Source organism: Eucyclogobius newberryi, unplaced genomic scaffold, assembly GCF_026437365.1.
Source record: "Eucyclogobius newberryi isolate DKJ021-1_F unplaced genomic scaffold, fEucNew1.0.hap1 SCAF_9, whole genome shotgun sequence".
Lineage (NCBI taxonomy): Eukaryota > Metazoa > Chordata > Actinopteri > Gobiiformes > Gobiidae > Eucyclogobius > Eucyclogobius newberryi.
Genome location: NW_027316532.1, coordinates 33,250,360 through 33,273,091, shown reverse-complemented (window position 1 = coordinate 33,273,091; position 22,732 = coordinate 33,250,360). Strand labels below are relative to the sequence as shown.

Below are 22,732 nucleotides of genomic sequence, written 5' to 3'. Positions count from 1 at the left end.
GTTCCAAGACTAAGAGCATCTTTGAACTGCACACGGTTTGTCTCCAAATGTGTATTTGATAGTCCAATACACAGAGCTTAAATTGGGTTTAGTCCCTGATCCCGAATTCTGCAAAACATAAACAGCAGCTCGTCCTAAACGCCCTCAGGCCCCACTGTACATGATCTGGAGCACTGGCTGTGCAGTGAGCACGGCTCCACAAGCCCGGAGTGCTGTGTTGTAAAACCTCACACACAAATAACTCATATGAACGGTGACTTTGTGCACAGTTTAGAAAGGTGAAGAGGCAGAAGTCAAGGGTGAAAATCGTCCAAGACTCCCTCACCTGTGGCTGTGCTCTGAGTGCAGTCTGTGTCCTGCCCAGTGCCCAGAAGCTGAGCTCTGCACTCAGGCCATTAACAACATTGGGCCACTGCACTGGGGAATTTATTGTTTGTGATGTTTAAAAGCCCCACATTATAAAGTTCAACATCTATTGTGGGATTTTGTCTTCATTTTGAATTCAAGCTCCATGCGTCCTGCCCGTGGTGCTGAAAGTGAAAGCGTTTCTGCGTCTGTGACTTTGGAAAGATTCAACGTCAGTCCCTGGAAAATGTTGTCTTTATTTTGAGTTTATTCTCGTAAATTTTTAGGATTTTTTTTTTACCTTTGACTCCAATCTCATAAAATTACGACTTTAATGTTGAAATGTTATAACTTTATGGCCCTTATACGCTGAGATGAAGGCTGTTGACTCAGGAACCGCAAATAAACAAAAACTTTTATTTTCAGCCTTGCACTTTTATAGCAGTGCAGTAGTAAAAACACTGCATAGTTTGCCCATTATCTGTCAAACACTAATAACATTCTTCGCACTGCAGACTACACCTGTCCCTGCCTGATACACTTTCTGTTCCTCTGGAGACTCGTTTGAAATGCTAGCTTTATTTATAGCACTTTCTAATGAAACACAAATTATTTGATTTCACACTTTTTGATAGCTTTCTTTCATGTTCATGTTTTATAACAGGACTGTATGTGCCAAATGCGTTGTGTGCAAAGGTCAGACTAGAAAGTGTGCCTGTGTTGTCTGTTTTATTTATGCATGAGGCTTTTGTTGTTGGGCCTAATTGCCACCAGTGAATCATTAGATAGCACTTACACTAAAGCTTGCTAATTGCCGTTCTCTGGTGGCTTGTCCTCATGATGTTGTTGAGGATTTGGTTGTTTTTTGTGCAATTCACTGGTTTATGTGTGTATATGTGGCATAGGGCGACACTCTGGAGATGGTGGGGGACCCAGTGAGTGGGATGGCCCGCTGTCCGTATGACCCCAAACATGCCAACGTGGCTCTGTTCGCAGGTAAGTGGAACATACACTTTCAGTAATGAATTATTTAGACTACTTTACATCTATATACTAGCCACTGTTTAGGACTGAACGACTGCTCACTGAATAATCTGAATTTTGACTCTATCTGAAGACCATTCATATGTCTTATATGTCCTAATAAAGTGGATACTGAGTGTAGATTAGTTGTTATATTGATTTACTACTAATCATCGACCTGTGTCCTGTCATCTATGCAATTTTCAAGACAATATTTTTTCAGTGGAGTTTGAAAATACTACTTGTTGTTGTTACATTGCTTGTTGAAGTGTTTGTCTTTAACTTGCAGAACACCTGTCACAATAACACAAATGGTTTTAAATCCCTTGGTTTCTTAACACATTTTCTCTCAAATAAAATAATCCAATGCATGCTCTGATATAGTATTTGCATAAGAAACATCTTTAAATTATGAATATCAACATGTTTGTTAATCTCATCCTTCATAATGTTCCTGTAATCTAATCAGATGATCACCGCAGAGCTATTACTGTCTTAACATCACACCATTATGTGATGTTCAAATGCTATACTTTGTGTGGGAGTGTGACATGGGAATAATAATGATGTAGCTACAATTACCTTGTTGAGTGTTAGTTAGTGAGGCAGATGGGGTTGTTCTGTGTTGCTGGTTGTTTGGTGCCACTGGAGGCTTCTCACTGAGCTCTGTCTCTCTGACAGAGGGAAACCTCTTCACAGCCACGGTCACCGACTTCCTGGCCATCGACGCAGTCATCTACCGCAGCCTCGGGGACAGTCTGGCCCTGCGCACCGTCAAACATGACTCCAAGTGGTTCAGAGGTACACACACGGGCCCATGTTATGATTGTGTTGCTGCGCTGGTGTCTGTTGAGGGCACATTCCCTAAATGTTCTTAAAGAGCTGTGTATGGGATCAATACCCCAGAACAGAGAGCTGAGTCTGTATTCTGTCAGAGGGAGCTCAGGTCACCAGGCACAGATCTGTCAGTGCACGGACATGAGGGACAACCTGCATTACATTTAAGGTCAAGGAAACAGCGTGACGCTGGGAATGCCAGCAGATTAAAGGTGTCTGTAAGGCTGGGCAATGAGACATTCATCGGAATTTTTTTTCACTTAACAATTTCATTGAACAATCACAATTTTCAATCATTGCCATTTAACAGTGCTCCAAACCACATGTTTTTCCTGCAAGGCCATATTGATTTTAACAATTACACTGCATTTAATATTGACAGACTGAAATACTTTATTGATCATAACCATGCCATATACGAGTGAATCAAAAGGTATATATAGTTACTTTCCCAGAGTATTGTAATGTATTGGAGCATATTTTCCCTCCCTTTCCTTCCTCGTGTCCTCTCCATCTCTGCCATAATGTGTTTATTTCTGTGTAAAATCCTCTTTTCACGGTGTAATACAATTAACCATGGCCTGTGTCTCTTTGTGACTGGCCTCTGTCCTGGGAGCGAATGGTGCATCTCCAAATGATGCTCCGCTGTCTTCATGCTCCATTTACACTTCATTAGACCTGTCGCCGTGTTCACCTGAGTGTCTCTCTTTCTCTCAAACGCAGAGCCGTACTTCGTCAGCGCCGTGGAGTGGGGCCCGCACATCTATTTCTTCTTCAGAGAGATTGCCATGGAGTTCAATTACCTAGAGAAGGTAGATTAAAAAAAACATTTAGGATAATGTGTTTGAGAAAAGAAATGAACCAACTTAAGGGATGTGTTTCACAGATTTTGGGAACTATTAAAGTGTCAAATGTAGCGATGGCGATGTATAATTGTGCTGACTTTTGAGCAATGGAAGCAACTGAATTAATACTTTAATTTATCTAGCTGTTTATTTTTGTCAAAACCCATTTATTGTGATATCAAAACTTAGAGAAAATAACTTTAATTTAGTACTTGTCTCCTCCAGACCAAGTTACAGTTAAATACCTGCTATTTAATAAATTAAAGATGCGTTTAATGCCATACTGTGGAACATTCCAGACAAAGCAATGTCTCCATGAAGACAAGCAAGTTTGCCCCCAAGTGCAACTTTAAAGAAGCAATAATTAACTGAGATGTGAAGTTGTTTGTCAGTTAAAAAAACCAACAAACTAGCTAAAAACCCTTTTTCCCTCGGCTGCTTTGACATTTTATTCTCATATTTGTTTGTCTGAATATCTAATCCAACACGATTCAAACATGATTGAATAAACAACGGCTCACTGCATTGAAGAAGCTATTCCTATTCACTGCATTCTCCCCTTTCACCATCGGGGGATGCAACTTTATGAAATAATTACAACTCTAATAAATTCACAAAGAATGCTTAATGTGAGGCCTGTGGCTTGACATGTTTACACAAAATGGGGTAAAAGATAGTTGCGTAGCGTGAGGGTGTTCAAAGCTATTTTGAGCGGTGTTGACATTTTCATGAATATTGATGCTGAATTTACCATTTTAAACAAATAATGAAAAAATGGTAAATGCGTCACAAATTGCAAATGACTCAGAGAAGATGCGCTCGGAGTTTAAAGATGTAAAATGTGCCATGAAATGTTGCTCAGCTTAAAGGCTTGTCACTGTGGCTGTTTGAGGATCTGTATGAAGCTGTGACTGTGGCTGTGTTAGAGAGAAGTGGACCGCAAGGCTTTTCTATAGAGGCACTATCTGCATTAGCCACAAAGTCAGCTGATTAGGAATAATCAAGATAAAAACATGAGAACATTTTATTTATGCAGTAATTTGTATATGAAATTTGCAGCATCGTTAGATTAGGATGGGTTTATATAAGCAAGTTGCTTCAGCAAAATCCTTTTTGGTTTGCAAATGGTGAATAATCTAAATAACAACCAATTGAGTGTGTTACATGTGTGTATGTCACCATCTCGGTAGTGAGTTAATGCTCTTTATTTTTATGAAGCGCAGCATTCAAAAATATCATATGAGTCGACAAAGGAAAAACTAATATGCATTTGCACACTGGAAAATAAGATTACAGAAATGCTATTTACATATTTTTCACTTTTTACAGAAGAGGTAATGTAGATAATATTCATGTGAATGTTGATTTTGAAGAACGATGCTTATGTTTAGAGTAAATTAATATTTCTGTACTTTTGTGATTCATTTTACAGACATTTCACATTTGTCTTTAAATTAAACTATTCTAACACTAAAAATAATACTCCAAAAAGTATAATATAATAAAGATAATTTGTTGTCAGTATATTCGGCCCCTATTTTACTATGACTGTTTTATCAGTTTTTGTTTTCTCGTTTTATGTTTGCTACCTCATTGTCTGGTCGGAATATGAATGTAAAATATCTTGTGAATTGCAGTCAGTGCTTTGTAAAGTCCCTCACCTGCTTCAGCTCTGACTCCTGTTCTCTGCAGGTGGTGGTGTCCCGTGTGGCCAGAGTGTGTAAGCGCGACCTGGGGGGCTCTCAGCGGGTGCTGGAGAAGCAGTGGACGTCGTTCCTCAAAGCGCGTCTGAACTGCTCTGTCCCCGGTGACTCGCACTTCTACTTCAACCTACTGCACTCCACCAGCCCCGTCATCAGGATGCACGGGCGGGACATCATCCTGGGGGTGTTCTCCACGCCTCCAAACAGGTACAGACACACACACAGAGACACACACACACACAGAGACACACACACAGACACACACACACACAGACACACACACAGACACACACACACAGAGACACACACACACACACACACACAGACACACACACACACACACACTCACACAGAGACACACACACAGAGACACAGAGACACACACACAGAGACACACACACAGAGACACACACACACACAGACAGACACACACACACACACAGAGACACACACACACACACACACAGAGACACACACACACACACACACAGACACACACACACACACACAGACGCGCACACACACACACACACACACACAGACACACACACACAGACGCACACACACCACACACACACACACACACACAGACACACACACAGAGAGATGCACAGAGACGCACACACACACAGACGCACACACACACACACACAGACACAGACACACACACAGAGACACAGACACACACACACACACACACAGACGCACACACACACACACACACACACACACACACACACACACACACAGACACACACAGACACACACACAGACACACACACACACACACACACACAGACACACACACACACACACACACACACACACAGACACACACAGACACACACAGACACACACACAGACACACACACACACATACACAGACGCACACACACACACACACGCACGCACACACACACACACACGCATACGCACATACACACAGATGCACACACACACACACACACACACGCACACACAGAGACGCACACACACACACACACACACACAGACGCGCACACACACACACACACACAGACGCACACACACCACACACACACACACACACACACAGAGAGACGCACACACAGACACTCACACACACAGACACACACAGAGAGATGCACACACACACACAGACACAGACACACACACATACACAGACACACTCACACACATAGACGCGCACACACACACACAGACACACACAGACGCACACACACACACACACACATACACAGACAGACACACACACACACACACACACACACACACAGACAGACACAGACGCACACAGACGCACACACACACACGCACACGCATACGCACATACACACACAGACGCGCACACACACACACAGACGCACACACACACACACACGCGCACACACACACATACACACACAGACGCGCACACACACACACAGACAGACACACAGAGACGCACACACACACACACACACACACACATACACACAGACGCACACACACACACAGACGCACACACACACACACACAGAGACACACACACAGAGACGCACACACACACACACACACAGACGCACACACACACACACACACAGACGCACACACACACACACACAGACGCACACACACACACACACACACAGACGCACACACACACACAGACGCACACACACACACACACACACACACACACAGACACACAGAGACGCACACACACACACACACACAGACGCACACACACACACACACACACAGACACACACACACACACACACAGACGCACACACACACACACACACACACACACAGACGCACACACAGACACACAGACACACACACACACACACACACACAGACGCACACACACACACACACACACACACACACAGACACACACACACAGACACACACACACACACAGACACACACACACACACACAGACGCACACACACAGACGCACACACACACACACACACACACACACAGACACACACACACAGACGCACACACACACACACACACACACACACAGACAGACACACACAGACAGACACACACACACAGACGCACACACACACACACACACACACACACACACACACACACACACACACACACACACACACACAGACAGACACACACACACACACACACACACAGACGCACACACACACACACACACACACAGACAGACACACACACACACACACACAGACAGACACACACACACACACACACACACAGACGCACACACACAGACGCACACACAGACACACACACACACACACACACACCACTGCTGTGTTTGCGATCACAACTGAAGGATGACTCCTAATGCACAAGGGATGGTAAATAAAAGACAGGGAAAGTTCAATATGTGTTCACTGCACATGAAGTATTCTGCTGAAGTGCTGAATGATTACATACAAGTTATTGTGACATAAAGAGATGACAAAGCACTTTACATTTAGTCTTGCTTTTTTAGAATTTACTTACTTTATGGGATTTACTTATTTTTGCTTCTAACTATTCCCACAATTATCTGTTTGTTTTACAAAATATTCTGGCCTGTATAATCAGGATTATCGATCAAATAATCTTGACTACACAAAATGGGACTTATTTTATGTTGACAAGATCAATAAAAATGAATCATTGAACTGCTTATGGAGTTAACGTTGCACTTAATGCCTTCCAGATCAATACTTTCTGCTTTTGTTGTGGTAGATACAAAGCTTTGCCTTTTCTTATTATGTGGGAGTCTTATGTATGTGAAATAAGAGAGTTTTCTTCTTCCCCAGTGAAGCCGTGGATTTAATCACACCAACACTTTTTAGACATTTGAAATGCATTAGATTTATAGACTGAAGTGGACCTGTCTGCTACGCCAGACACGCCTGTCACCTTGAAAATTCACCGGACCACCAAGTTTGTCTAGTGCTATAATGTCAGCAGAGAGTGCAAGGGTTTCCTACGGCAAAGCTGTGGAGAAAATGAAAGAGGGTGCAGGATGTGAAGAGGGTCACAACTGTGGGGTTAGGGAGTAATTGAAGACATGTGGGGATGGCTTTCATTCAGGACAAAAGGGTGATTTGTTGAAAGACAAGATTAAATTGAAAAAAGGTGAAGGAAAGAAGAGGCAAAGAGAGGACAGGAGACGAGGTCTGAGTGAGCCTGGTAAAGGATTATGATGACACACACATCATCAAGGGACAGTAAGTGACAGGCAACACCATCGAATGAGGCACATCCCAAAGTTTACAACATCGATTCGACAAATGCTAATCAAACTTTCCGACTGCGGGAAGAAAACGGGAAGATAGAGGCTTATCCTTTCCACTGCAAATAAACACATTTCGTAATTTCCCTTTTCATTTGCTGATACAGTTAGACTAATCTTCTTATGGAGACTTATTTTTAGGCTCCAAAGATTATTTAGGTTTTGTCGCTGGGGCTGAATGGAACGCAGACACAAAGCAAGAGTGTTGTGCCAAATGCTTTTTGTGAGACTTTCAGTTAAAATCAATTGAAAGCCTCTTGTGAGTTCTAATTGGTTCTTTCACTGATAGCAAATGAGTTCAGAGACAAACAAAAACAGCCTAAGTACACAGGGAAACTATCCATATTGGTGTATGCTGCTGCGGTTAGCGTTTCCCGCTTTAAACAAGGAGGTTATGAGTTTGCTCCTCAGTATGTTCCTTCTGCAACATTTGAATAAGTGTCGTACGATAGATGGTTAAAACTATTGTATAAAAACGACCAAGGCAGACGCAGCATGAAGAGGAGCTGTCCGCTGGTATTCCTGGCCGTAAATCAACAGCGCTAACCACGCTCTCATATGCTATTGATGCCTCGTGTTGAAAAAGGATTCTTTACAGCATATTATAGCTTCAGTAGGAGACTGAACCTCCAGCAGAGCGGTACATTCAGACACATGGTTTGATAGCTTGTTTCAACCCACCCACATGCGAAGTGCAAAAAATCAATCTGACTTTGTACTGTATTCTTTCATCATCCAAAGACGTGTTTTGGAATCTAAAGAGTCTTTAATGGATGAAATAAGCTTGCAGGTGTATTTTCCACAGACACTGAAGCTTTGCGGTACATGTTCAATAAGGAAAGGGGCCACATTCACCAAAACGCCGGGCTTTGTTTAAACGGCAGTTACCTGAACCTGTTTGCGTCATTCCGGCCTCTTCTGACTTTTTCAATGCCACCTGATTGTTTCATTACACTGTTTTTTGATGTAAAAGTGAAGTGTGCACCTGCAAAAGCTTTGAACACCCACTTCATTTCTGGTGCTATTGTGTCTGTTGCAACTTTTGCTGTGTTTGTTTTGTTAAATAAGCAGCAATATACTTGAAATTGTATGTTTACCAGCACATTTGGTCACTCATAAAATGGCTATTTTTAATTCAAACAAAAGTAGAATGGTTGACGTTCATTTATTTGCAAATGTATGTTTTAACACACATTCTCATACAATTTAAAGCGATTGTATATATTTTTATTTATTCAGACGCAGTTGTATATAACACACACACAGACTGTTTGGTTTTCATGCTTTTTGAGACATAACATTGAGATGATATTCGGATGGAAGTCGAAATGTCTTGGTTTGTAAAGAATTCCAGACCTTTGAAACTTTTTCTACGTTGGATCACTTGTTGACAAATGACGAATTGCACTGACTTGACTTTCATTAATTCCCAGAAGATTGATCCTAACTTTAACCACAGTTACCACTTGGCTTAACTAGGAATTACTTGAATTACCTGATAGTTTGTCTGCAGTATTTATACAGATTTTAGCTTGCACAATATGTCCTTCTGAAAATAGGACTCCTAAAATCCTGCCATCCAGTTGTGGACGCAAAAAAAATACATTTTCTCGACCACCAGAGACCCGCACCTTCACAGAAAGAGAAGTACTTCTCCGGGAAAGCTCGTGGGAGAGGAAAAAGTTACATTGGTGATTTATTGAAAGTTCAGAAGGATCGGACAAGGACAAGCGTGTGAGAGGCGGCTGGACACCCGGGGGCCTGTTGTGTCAGTAATGGACAACACGTGCACCCCTTGCAGAGATCTAAAACCTGCATCTTCTCTGTGTGTTTTCTGTACTGCTGGAGGCGACACGGCCTGAGGAGACAGATGGACGCTTCCCACAGCCCCTCACACACACAAACGCTCACACACGCAAACACACTTACAATGGCTCCCAGATAAGAGCCTTTATTTGGAGGAGAACCAGCTGAATCCACATTCATAGCCTGTCTTCTTGCTATTTCTGCCTGGGTCAACCGCCACTGGCTGCTATTTAACATGACTGCTGAGCAAGACTTAGATAGAGGCGGCCTCAGATGGATGAATTTGGAGATGTGTTGTCGAGCAAAATGAGCAAAAAGAGAACGAATGTGAGAGGTGAGCCGCTCGGGCACCCATGAGTCCCCTGCGGCCGCGCTGCCGTGGTGCTAAATGCTTGCCAGACAAATTGCGCCGGCTGGTATTGCTCAGCGAGAGCAGTGTGAAGTGAAAGCTAGCAGTGCAGGGATGGCTGTTCACTTGTCTTATTTGGCCCCATGCAGCACATAAGGGAGTCCCATGTGTGGGGATACAAGTCAAGGTTTTATTATGGCCTGACTTCTATCCAAACCGTTGCCAAAAATTGTACTCTAGTAGTTGTAACAGTAGGATTTTTATTTTTTATTTTTTTTTAATGTTCGTCTTCATATATATTATTATGCATATCTCTGTTCCTGCAACTGACCTGGGGCAGACTGATTGAGATGTGGCTTGGATATAAATTGGGATGGAACCACCAGCATTGACTAAAGCCTTATAAAGATCAAAAAAAGAAGCGCATTCTACATAAATAGAAATAAATACAATGAAATCAGTTGAACTCCAGTACAGTTGTTTAGAAACTGTCACTGTAATATTCACACACAATCTAATCTAAATGAACCCAAACCAATGTGGTGAAAGAGGCAATTAAAAGAGCTTTGACAGGAAGACTTATGCCCCACGCTAGTACAGTAAACAGAGCCTGTTATTGTTTAGTCAGCTGAATGTGTCTATCACCGCTGGAGGACTTGGGCAAAGATCATTAGGCTTAATGTAGCCACTTTGGAATGCAAGCAAACCACTGCAGCTTAAGCAGAGTAAATCTTGTGCATCCTCAGACTGGGAGGCTGTGTTTGCTTTGGACCCCTAAGAGTCCCATGTGACAGGGTCAGGCTGCGGGGCGTCCCATTGGGGGAATAGAGCAGAAGACAGGGGTCGCATGAATAGAAGGAGCAAAAGAAGCAGGCGGAGAACAGGCTCACAGAGGCAGGATAAGTGGGGCAGGAGAATGCACAGATGCGAGTGGGTCCCCCAGGTCTGCACTGGGACAAGACACAGAGAGGAACCTGAGCACAGCCCTGAGGTGGAAGCAGCTGACACCACTGCTACTTATCACAGAGATACACTGGAGTTTTTAGAGTCGTTAGTATTTCACAGGCTGCAAAAAGGAGAAGATTAATTCTGTGGGGATACAAAAGAAAAGGTCAAGAAAGCTATTAATGTGGTAAGCAGAGCCAAAAAGGGTCTTTTTGTTCGACTCCCGGGCACGGGACCTTTCTTTGTGGGGTTTGCATGTTCCCCGTGTCTGCTTAGGTTGCCACAGATATATTACCATAGATATACTGTATATTGTAAAAGCAGTGCTGTTAGTGAGCTAATGTTTGTTAGCTTTACCATGAAGTGATGAAAAGCGCTTAGAAACTCATAGTGTGTGAAAGGCAGGTCACTCGAAATGCTTTAGGTAAGTGAGCAGTACATGTGGACGGCTGTAAAGAGTTTTAAAACAATAAAAATCAGGTACTGCACCTTTTAAATGTACCTTTTATACATTATGCAGTCGAACAGAAGGTTCACACCATTACATACTATAACATATGCCATAGTTACTCTGCCATACACTCGTCCTGTGTCTGGAGGACTGTTTCTCAGTGCTGTCGTTGTGACTGCTCCCATTGCAGCTCTTTAGTCTCTGCACAATGTTTGAAGCTTTCTCCATGTGCCGTAGGCCTGTCACTCAAAGTCAGGCTGAAGAGGAAGATGAGGGCAGGAGTTTAGGTGAAGGGTGGTGTTAAAAGTAAACACAGCTTCAGGTGGATGGAACAGAGCTAAATATTTTTTAAGACTGGCACAATTGTTGTGGATCTGTGACAGGAGACTTTTCATTTCCATAATACAATACAATTCATTTTGTATTTCTGTTGTGAGGTTTGATTTTTGCATGATTATTAGACAAAGTGTTTCCATGATGGTGTGCTACAACTTATGTAATGCACTGATTTTATGCAAACATCTACCGGTAAATACAATTGGTATACTCAGAAGTTCAACAGGTTGTGGTGTGGGAGGCTTTTGGCACAGATTGCTCTATAATTTGATGCAAAGAGTTGACAATGGACGTATTTTCACCTGAATAACTACTTTTACTTTTTTATATGTACTTGGCAAAACAGATTTTCTTTAATTACATGAAAAAATTGGAGACAACCCTCTTAACAAGACATTTTAAGATGTATGTACATGTCCGGTGCCATGTAGATCCAAAAATGTCATAAAATCACAGACTGTAATTCAGTTTCCAATAAGAAACCTTGTAACCCACGGTGAGAAAGCCTGGAGAAGCAGTTCACTTGGACGAGGGGGAAAGACAAAGACGCGCTGGCGTGAGAGCTGCGCTGGCACTCGTGTCACAGCGAACATCTGTCTGCTCGGTCCCAGGAGGCAGGTTCCGGTCCACACAGGGCGGCCGCCGGCAATCTGCCCCGCACCTCACCGCCCGTGAATGACAAGTACACAGCAACACACAGCTGCCTCATGTAACAGCACGACTCCAACTGCCACGTGTCCCCAAGTCCGGCAGCATCCATACATAAGCACTTGTGGAATATCTGCAAACAATTAGGTGGATCTTTATTCACTCGTGCACAGTACATAACCACTGTCTCTAACAAAGGAATCTGTCCCTAACCCCATAACAATTACAGAGTAAGCCTTTTATAGGCGGTGACAAACATATGACACATATGCTCATAATCACATCAAATCAGCTCCAAAAGAGATAGACCAAAACATCACGCCTGTGACGGTTCGAGCTATCTCTTCAGAGGTCAATCGGAGATGTTTTCCACACATAATCAGGTCCTAACGCATTAATTGGCCTGATCCTGGCTGATTAAGAGGCGCCGGACAGTATAATCAGGAACCAAAATTCTTATATCATCTGCACACAGGAAAACAACACAGATATTAATTTCGTGACATGTCATGGCCTGAAACAACATCGGAATGACATGACCTGACCCATTTTCTCCATTACAACGGTCAATATATTGCTGCAGAAAAATATCATGATAAAAGATAATATTGAGACTATTTTTCAGGACTATAAGTCGCACCTTTTTTCATAGTTTTATATACTTATACTCCTGAGCGACTTATATGTGATATTATTTGTTATTGTCACACTTGCAACCGCATTTCATCCTCCAGTGCAACTTATATATGTTTTTTTCCTTCTCTATTATGTATTTTTTGGCTGGTGCGACTTATACTCCAGTGCGACTCATAGTCCGGAAAATACGTACTTTAACTGTGGGAAAAAAGACTTCTACTTCTAAATGTGTAATCTTGCTAAAACATAAATTGTAATAAATAAATAGCAGAATAAAATACTTAAGTACTAAGCTATGTATAATTAGTCATCCCAATTTCTACAAGGAAAATGTACACACGATAAATACCGACTCCCAAAATATATGATTCCATCCATCTATTATTTAGCCTGCTGGCCTTCATCATCAAGAAAAAAGCTGTTGCAATTTGTGGCTTGCCAAATATTGCTGTTTAAAACTTATTTCGGGAATTAATCTCCTTTCACAAAATATATGAAATAGGATAAATAATGAAAACAGCCTGGATTGCTGTATTGGTGAGCAGCAGGTTGCGAGTGACTAAGCTCTCATGTTTTTGTGTGTTACTGCGGGACGGGCTCTTAGTCACAGGCTCTCACACCACGCACTGCATTTGTCACAATGAGAAGACATCCGGCGCAGGGGGGAGGCTCGAAAGCAACTCACTTCTCATCCTCGCCTGACATTGCTCAATTTCTCCAGACGATACACAAAAATCTAATGTTTTAGTGGAGAAACGGCACAACGGTGTAAAGCAGTGAGTGTGTTTATTTGCGTTGGCCCGAGTGCACACGGGATCGACAAGGCAGATGTTGTCTTCTTTCGAGGGTTCAGCAGTTCAGTTCAGGCCCATTGAGTTTAGAACCGCACAAGTTTATTTGATTTGTATTGCACAAGCGGTCCATTCCCTTTTGGACTTTAAATGTACACTTAAAGTCACAATTCAATGTTAATATCGTATCTTTCACTTATATCGACACTTTATTCAACGTCTTATTACTGTCATTGACTGTCATTGAGAGGACAATACTTGACTAGTCCAATTCTTATGTTGATGTTGTAGACCATTGGTACGAGCTGTTTACATCTGTTTACTTGATTTGTTTGATTTTGATTTGATAAAATATATAATCTTTTTAAACATGAGGGCAATTTCCTTGTTTGCAAAGTTATCCTTGGTTTTAGCAGACCTGTGTGCTGTAAATTTAAAGTAACGGTACATGTTTGACGTTATTGCTACTGTGGAACATTCCAGGCAAAGCAATTACATCTCCGTGGAAACAAGCAGGTGGTGGACCCTCTGTCAGTGCACATGCTGTAGTTGTATTGAATTCAGCCACTGGAAGGACCAATTTGCCAATTGCGTGTCTAACTGGAAATGCTTACTTTATTTTTCTTGTAAAACTCTCTCGCGCAAGTTTCTGAGAAAAAATGTCCTATGAGTCATTTCCTACATTGTATTTTCCAGAGAATTCCAGCCAAGTTCCTTTCATAGCTCAAATCTAGCCACTGAATCTACACTGTGCACGCTTCCCACTGTGTCTCTTATTCTGCCCTTTTTTCCCTTTTCTGTTTCTCTCTTGTTGAACCATTCAATGTCAAATCTGAAAAGCAAAAAAATCCAATTCTTCATCTTTTTGGTCTCTTTTGTCTGGCCCACAATTCTCTTTTCTGTGTTTGTTCAATTATTTCATGTACAGTCTATTCTACAGCTCTACCTTATCTGTGCTTTGTCTGCTACGTTTTGTGTCTCCTGAGATTGAGCCTTACTTGACACATCACCGACAGTGTGTCCAGTCTGTTAAAAGTGTTAAATCAATGGTGGTTGACCGTGTTGACCCTCCTTTGTCCCTGTCCCTGCAGCATCCCGGGATCGGCAGTGTGTGCGTTTGACATGGAGCAGCTGGCACAAGTGTTCGAGGGACGCTTTAAAGAACAGAAGTCGCCCGAGTCCATTTGGACGCCTGTTGCAGATGAGCTGATCCCAAAGCCCAGGTGAGCGAGGATGAGAGGTACTTATGTAACCTCTGACTGTAGACAACTGTGTTAAGAGCAATCTGCTGTGAGGGATGTTCTAAATCATACAAATTTTAAATGGAATTAGTAATATTTGGACAATTCAATTTAATTTGTTTCTAGTTTGTAAGAACACATTTTTTCAGAGTAGACACATATCGTACACATCCAGAACTCAGAATATAATACATATACCTTGAAATTCCTCTTTTATAAAGAATGTTCCCTTTATAAATAGTGTGTGGAAACAATATCTCCAATATCTCCCCAACATTTTTTTTTAAACGGATGGATGAAATATTGATGTTTTTGCACGAGAAACTATACATTTCACTACATTGTCAGCCTCCATATAACTGTAATTTGGAATCAAACCGCACATCATTAGATATTAGTAACTAACTTTCACACGATATTCATTTGACTGTCACAATATCAAATTTCAGTGTTTCGGTCGTCCTGACCAAGCCAAGTTTAAAGATTGGGAGATGAGTCCCGAGGTGCTGCTCCTGACAGGCTGCCCCAGTGGCACTGGGTTAAGAATGGGTCAAATGCAGAGGACACATTTCCCCTACAGGGACAATAAAGTGTGTGACTATCTTAAAAGTTACAAAAACATACCTGTACATAACCATACCTTATCTGTATATTTAATTATTATTTTTTAGTTCTTGCGATTATATTGTGACCAGAATAATCACAATGATCGATTAAGCAAATGATCTGGTTATTCTGTTAAGTTATGTAAGGAAAACATTCTAAAGTAAATCATCTGAACATAGCATCCTTGGCTACATAACATAAGTCCAGGACAAACCTTGCAGAACATTCTGTCCTTTATATCAGACTTTTTCTGAGTGGTTCTTCCATTGAACAGAAGCATTATGTTGAAATGTACCTCACGGCCTGTCTAGACTGCTCGATGACAGCTCAGTGCCTTTAAATACATGTCAGCGTGTATGAGAAGTGCTGTCCTGTCCGTCTATCATGGGCTGTGATAAAGAATGTGCTCTGTGTCCCTCAGGCCAGGAGGATGTGCAGTCCAGGGATCAAGGTTCAATTCATCCAATTCATTTCCTGATGAGATGCTTAACTTTGTCAAGACACATCCCCTGATGGATGAGGCCGTGCCGTCGCTGGGACAGAGGCCTTGGATAGTGCGCACCATGGTCAGGTGGGACTTTACACTCAGATGCAGCTGCAGGTTTAGGTCCCCATATGTCGGGGTAATCCCTCATTCGTCCAGAAGTGTTCCGCTGTAGAAAAATAATCAGTCATCTGGACTCTGTTTTTCAAAAACAGTGTCCAGATGACTTCAGCTGAATCTTGCTCTATGTCTCCATGTGGGTTTGGTGGCATTTACATAAAAAGTTTACCTAAACAAGTGTGTTTAATATCACAGTCAATCTGTCTGTTGGAAAACATTGGATTTAGATTGTGCATTTAACATTTTGATTATATTTGTTCTTTTCAGACCAGCTTCAGGCAGTAGAAATACACACCAAAGTACTGCTTCAATGATATAATAATATTTTTTACCATTGAATAACATTTATTTCACCTTTAGTTCACCAGGTAAAACATTCATATTTATTTTTGTATCTACAATGCAAGAGCACCCAAGGGGAAGGGAGAACATTTTCTTGATAATATGTTTTTTATATTTATACATATTAATAAACTAAACTAAACTAAACAAAATCATAAACTATTTACGAAAGATCCAATCAATCATCATCATGTGTAGACTTGTCACTGCTGTCTTTACCAACTTATTGTATTAAATGAACACTTTTTTGAAGCTATTTGAAGCAACAATTTCACATTTGATCATTTCTGCTCACAAAGACTTCTAACCAGGTCAAAATATCTCCGTTATTAAGGCAAACTCTACTGTAGAACTTGGACCAGCGCTCCACCTCCATTTTAACTTAAAGTGTTGTGTTGTCACTTCAACCCAATCTATTGTGTGTGTTTTTTATACCTACATCAGCCTGATTTGAGTCCCATAAATTGTGCTCAAAGTGCTGAGTGCTCCTTGTCAAGTTCGCCCGGTCGTGAGGAAAAGTCCGTAGTGAGACATGAGGCAGCTGCTGTAGCACATCCAATCCACCACATCCAGTCCTCCGCCTCTGTCTCCACGGCGTCCCATATGGAGCCCCTGGGCCCAGCAGCCACCAGGGATTACAGCCCTGGACGTATGTGGAATATTAAACATAGTGAGGCTGCTGTTCTATGGTTGTGGATCAGCACCACTCTCTGCCTCTCGAGTTTTGTGCCAAGATGAGACCATTTGTTTGACTGATATTATTAATGACCCAACTGCTGGCATAATTAGTTTATTATGCAAATGTGATGAACAGCAGTTTCATCTGTGTGGATTTTATTTCATTTAGCAGTGACTCAAGAATAAATGGCCTATTGTATCTTAAATTAAAGAAATGTGCTGGAAAAAGAGCGGATAAATAAGTGAAACTCTTCCATCTTTTTCCTAATTTTGCTGTCTTTTCCGCAACAAATACATGTAAAGACTTTGTATTAACAAAATATCTTTTGATTACCGTTGTTGAGTTACTCCCCCTAAAAATCGAGATATTCATTTTTGTCAATTGCCCACTAAGGGTTTTTCATTCATATTGAATGTTTCCTCCGGTTTTGCTGTGCTATGTTTTGCTTAAAGGATGCATATATTGATGCTTTATTGATTTATTTTTTTTAGCTTTTAACCATATTTTAAGTTATTTTTGTCCCTTCATCAAAAACAAACCTGGAGTTGTATTTTGCGACACTTTCTTTAAATTTTACCCAGATAATTACATAACAATAACAGAATCCAAGTCCATAAACCATTTCTCAAGCATTTCTGTTGTTGATGGGGCTCTCCAACATCTAAATACCACACCGGTAATGGATATGTCGTTTTTAAAGTGTGTTTTCCAAATATAGACATCATTTTTAGTAAGAAAGGGTAAAATGGTAAGTCCAGGTGACCAAAAACACGTTTAAAAGCCAATTAAACCAATATCTCTAAGTGTTGTGTTGTAATTTCCAGGTATCAGCTGAATAAGATCGTGGTGGACACAGAGGCTGGCCCACACCGAAACCGGACTGTCCTGTTCCTTGGATCCAGTCGTGGGACCATCCTCAAGTTCCTCATTATGCCCAACCAGGACAACACTGTCACCAGCAGCAGCGTCTTCTTAGAGGAGCTGGAAGGATTCAACCCGGAGAAGTAAGAAAAGCAAACATACTACATGCTTTGGGAAGGATAATATTATGAGAGCCTGAGTAATGACCCCAAGTGACAGCGAAGGGTTAAAGTGGACTCGCAGGGGAGCTCGTGGTGATGTGATAGCGGTAGAAAAATAGACATGGACAGAACAAACATGCCATGTCCTGGATAAATGACGTGCCTTGAATAATGCAGAAAGTGTAGCATAATTCTAGCGGAGGCACATCATAATTGTACCGGGGCTGCAGGTATGTGCGCCCCATGTAGTGAATACAAATATGATGCAGACACTGAAGAATGGGATTAAATTCTAGTTTCCACTATCCGCTAAATCTGTACAACTGCTAATGAGGATGACACATGATGGAGCAAAGCATTGTGGGGAAAGGCACAAGTAAAATGAAATGAAGACACAATGACATAATCTATAATCTGTTCAGAATGGCAGCGCTGGCTGATGGATTGGTCTTTAATGGTGACAGACTGTTGTGGATCTCGACACCAGATTGTTTTAGGCTGCACTTGTCCCTCACACATTAGCACTTTGAATGACCACTCTTTGATTTGTTAGAGCTCTTATGGACACTTCGACCTGCCATGACGACGCCAAACGTTATTAGCCACAAGTTAGACAATAAAGCTGTCTCCTGTTGTATTACTATTGTGTCATATTGGGTAAAAATGTAGTTTAGTAGCACACAGCACAAAGACAAACCCCAACCGATGCAGGATTTGCAGATTGTTTCCGTCTTGCACTGGACATATTTGTTATGACCCCTACACAATTATAGTATTGAAATTACTTCGACTCCGCCACATTTATTATGGGAATCAAACCAAATGCTTGCCCTCTCAGGTATTTGTCAAAATGAAACTGCAGCTGCAAAACAAGCTCACCAATTTGTGATTTCTCCCAGTCCCCTCGACAGCATGAGTGATAGTGATGGCGGGTGAAATGAGGGAATGTGTGATGAATGGTCTGTGTGGAGCGGAGCCAGCCTCAGACGGGTAATGTGCTGTGCCTGCAGCTCACCAGGTGGTCAGTGACAGTCCAGCTCTCAGCAGGCTCACGGGTAATCAGGAGACGGCCACATGAGGCTCTTTGTGCTTTGGTGCTGACTCACCTCACCTGGTGGTCAGTGGGGTGAGGGGACTTTTATGGATGGGCAAGCAAACTTGGAGTGTTTATCAATATTTAGTGGACAACAAAAAAACGTACATGCAAAGGTCAGTCTCCAACGAGATGTGACTGAGCAAAGCTTCAGCAGCAGAAGTGAGGGGAAAACAGGCTTATGTGGAAACGTTTCAGAACTATTTTAATATAATTGTGACACGCGGTTATTTTAGATTTTATTGGTCAATCACTGCTTGCCCTGATTACCCTGACCGCACACCACTGCTAGCGGTGCCCATTGCACCTTGGGTCAGCACTCAGAGGAATGCGTGCATGTGATTGGTCAAACAATCTGTTATGTTCTGAATCAAAGCTAGTGCCGGTAGTTTTTAAACGGTTTAAAAGACTATCACAACTTTAAATGTTTAAACTACCGGTATGTGTCAAAGTCTCCTTAAATCTTTTATAAATGGCCTGGTTGTTAGCTAAAGTAGGATTTATTCATCATCATTTGGAGAAAAATGGATGGTTTATTTATTTATTATCATTTTACGAACGTCCCATTTGGTCCACAGTCTTTCAAATTTGTCCCTTTTCAAAACAAGTCCAAAAGTATTTTTTTCCATATTACGAATGTCCAATATATGTTTTGGTTGCTGATTGTCAATGCAATTTCTTTCATCCATATTTTTCAGGGCCTTTTCCCCTGCTGCCAGGAGCATATTCCAGAGATGTTGTGTCAATGGCAGTTTTTAGGCAAAAGTACATAGTTCTGAAATCCAGCGCTTTATTGATCTCAGTCTAGTATTTCTGAGCCACAGGACAGTCCCAAAAAACATGTTAATGGTTTGCCTCCTGGCTGCCACAGTTTCTCCAGCAGTTGGAATAGTAAGCACTTTGGCATGGTGTTATGAAAAAACATGACTTTTTTTTTTTGTTGTGATTTTGTGATTTTCCTCCACTGAGATGTAAATACACTTTCCCACTCTTCGGTCAAAACAAAGTTACCATTTATTTTTGATATATGTATCTAAATGGCTGTCCAGATTAGTAATGCATTTATAAAATGTAGCTATTATTCCCCTTGAAAGTTCTGATTTGTTTGCCTTAATGAAAATGTCAGCTTTCTCGTGTGATTTTCTTTTACAATCTGGTGAAAAACAATTATGGATTGTTCTATATTAGTCAACAATAAAATAACAATCTTTTCAGAATTATTCAGATGGCACATGAATATATAGCCTACATGAAATTGACATTGGATTGTCAAAGTACATTGTTAAAGAACTGATATTTGTTTTATTTTATTTTTTACGATACAGTTTGCACCAGCTACTTAAAATTATCAGGACTATTTTCACATTTAAATTTCACCACTTCTACATGAAGTGTGTCCGAATGACAGCCCCTTCTTAACGATGAGGGGCCCGCAGCGATGTCATTACCATCAGAAATACAGATACAGATCAAGTCCATGTGTGCATAAAAAGGCATAAATCAGCTCTGACGGTAGCTCCTCACTGTTGTGGCTCTAAGTGCCAATTAGAAGTGATTCAGCTCCCGGCCGTATTGTTTGATGGCCAGCCAAGCTCTCAACCTCTCCAATCAGCACGGTAGTGTATATTGTACCAGCCTGTGCCACTGGGTTCAACTCTGCTTTCACTGGTTTAAATTTGAGAATTCACTGTATATAATGAAAGAAACTCATCCAATTAACTTCCAAGTGTTTTCTGGGCTATCACGTCAGCAGCACGTCATTTTGTAGATGTCGTAGAAGCATAAGAGCCTCACCATAAGAGCTGAGCATACAGCTAGGTTAGTATTTAACAAAAGTCATTGACTGAAAAGGGCAGAAATTAAGTTTGTGGGACAAGAGGTCAAGTTAAAGGATTTATGCTGCAAAGATGTCAGCGCGGGCGTCATCATGTCATACATGTCTCTGTAGTAAAAGTACATAAACTCACGTCTTTAACATCCTGGTCTCTTTGTGCAGGTGTGCGGAGGACTCTCCTGCAGCCCGTCAGCTGTTGTCTCTCACCCTGGACCGAGTCAGCCACACTCTGCTGCTGGCCTTTCCCTCCTGTGTGGTCCGGGTCCCAGTGGCTCGCTGCCAGCTCTACTCTCGCTGTATGAGGTGAGCCTGCAGTTACAACTGCACTATGGGCATAAGCATAAGTGAGATGACCAGTCCACAGCCATCTGGTGCCGTAGTCTCCTTTAGGAAGACAAAGTGAACATCTGCCATGGGACAGGGTCTGCAGGATGCTGCTGTGTTGTTGCTGACCTGAATCATTTGTACCATAATAAAACAACACAAAAACACAGCACTTCAGAACGATAACTCTGCCCTTGGGCAAGGTGAATGTGGGATCACTGTGGACACAGACAAAAAGTCACAGTAATGCATCTGGTACATAAATATGCTCATCAAAATTATGAACATTTAGTGTCAATTTTCTCTCTCTGACAATTGACTCTCACACTATTTTCAGAATGGCATTGTCAATTAACAGGATTCAAAAACTAGGAACATGCTATGGCATTAAGGTGCAACATACAACAACAACTAATAATAATAATAATAATAATAATAATAATAATAATAATAATAATAATAATAATAATAATACAATACTAATAGCAAAATATATTTTTTTAGAAGGGCATGCATAATTTACAATTCATTTGTACATTTAGAATTTACTAATAAAACAAAATAATATATACTATTTACTTAGTAAATATTAAATTAGTGAGCAAAATAATTTTAGCATAAAGACAACCATTTTAGCATAAAGACATCACAATTTGAGTGAATACCCTCAGTGGTGTTTTTCTTTTCTAAGATTTACTGCATCTTAATTATCTTAAAGTGCTTGTAATTAAACTCCAAGACCCACATTTAGACACACGCTGTACCACTGAGTCCTGCACCTATTAGCATCTCCGCACATTCACACATAACGGTACAAGACGTGTGCACTGAACCTGGCCCACACAGACGCGCGTACAGTGCATTAACAAGTATGATTAGCCAACGCATTTATATGGCCTCGGACTAGTTCATTATTTAGAGCCTTATATTTCACAGCATGTTTTCAAATCAACAGCCCCAGGTCAAATATTTGATGTCAACTTCATTTAAGATATTTTTATCC

General features: G+C 41.3%; 2 protein-coding genes across 2 annotated transcripts in view; one reads left to right on the top strand and one right to left on the bottom strand.

Annotated features, from left to right (window-relative positions):
* The window catches only part of plin3 (perilipin 3), a 292,037-nt gene that overhangs the window by 124,563 nt on the left and 144,742 nt on the right, over positions 1-22,732 (bottom strand). The gene's annotated exons all lie outside the window — the stretch shown is intronic.
* Positions 1-22,732, top strand: part of sema6bb (sema domain, transmembrane domain (TM), and cytoplasmic domain, (semaphorin) 6Bb) — a 127,748-nt gene that overhangs the window by 63,914 nt on the left and 41,102 nt on the right. The window contains exons 7-14 of the mRNA XM_072437991.1: positions 1,251-1,341; positions 2,050-2,169; positions 2,929-3,017; positions 4,743-4,960; positions 15,076-15,207; positions 16,253-16,402; positions 18,281-18,460; positions 21,568-21,708. Coding sequence (XP_072294092.1) covers positions 1,251-1,341; positions 2,050-2,169; positions 2,929-3,017; positions 4,743-4,960; positions 15,076-15,207; positions 16,253-16,402; positions 18,281-18,460; positions 21,568-21,708 — 1,121 coding nt within the window. The remainder of the gene's footprint in view (positions 1-1,250; positions 1,342-2,049; positions 2,170-2,928; positions 3,018-4,742; positions 4,961-15,075; positions 15,208-16,252; positions 16,403-18,280; positions 18,461-21,567; positions 21,709-22,732) is intronic.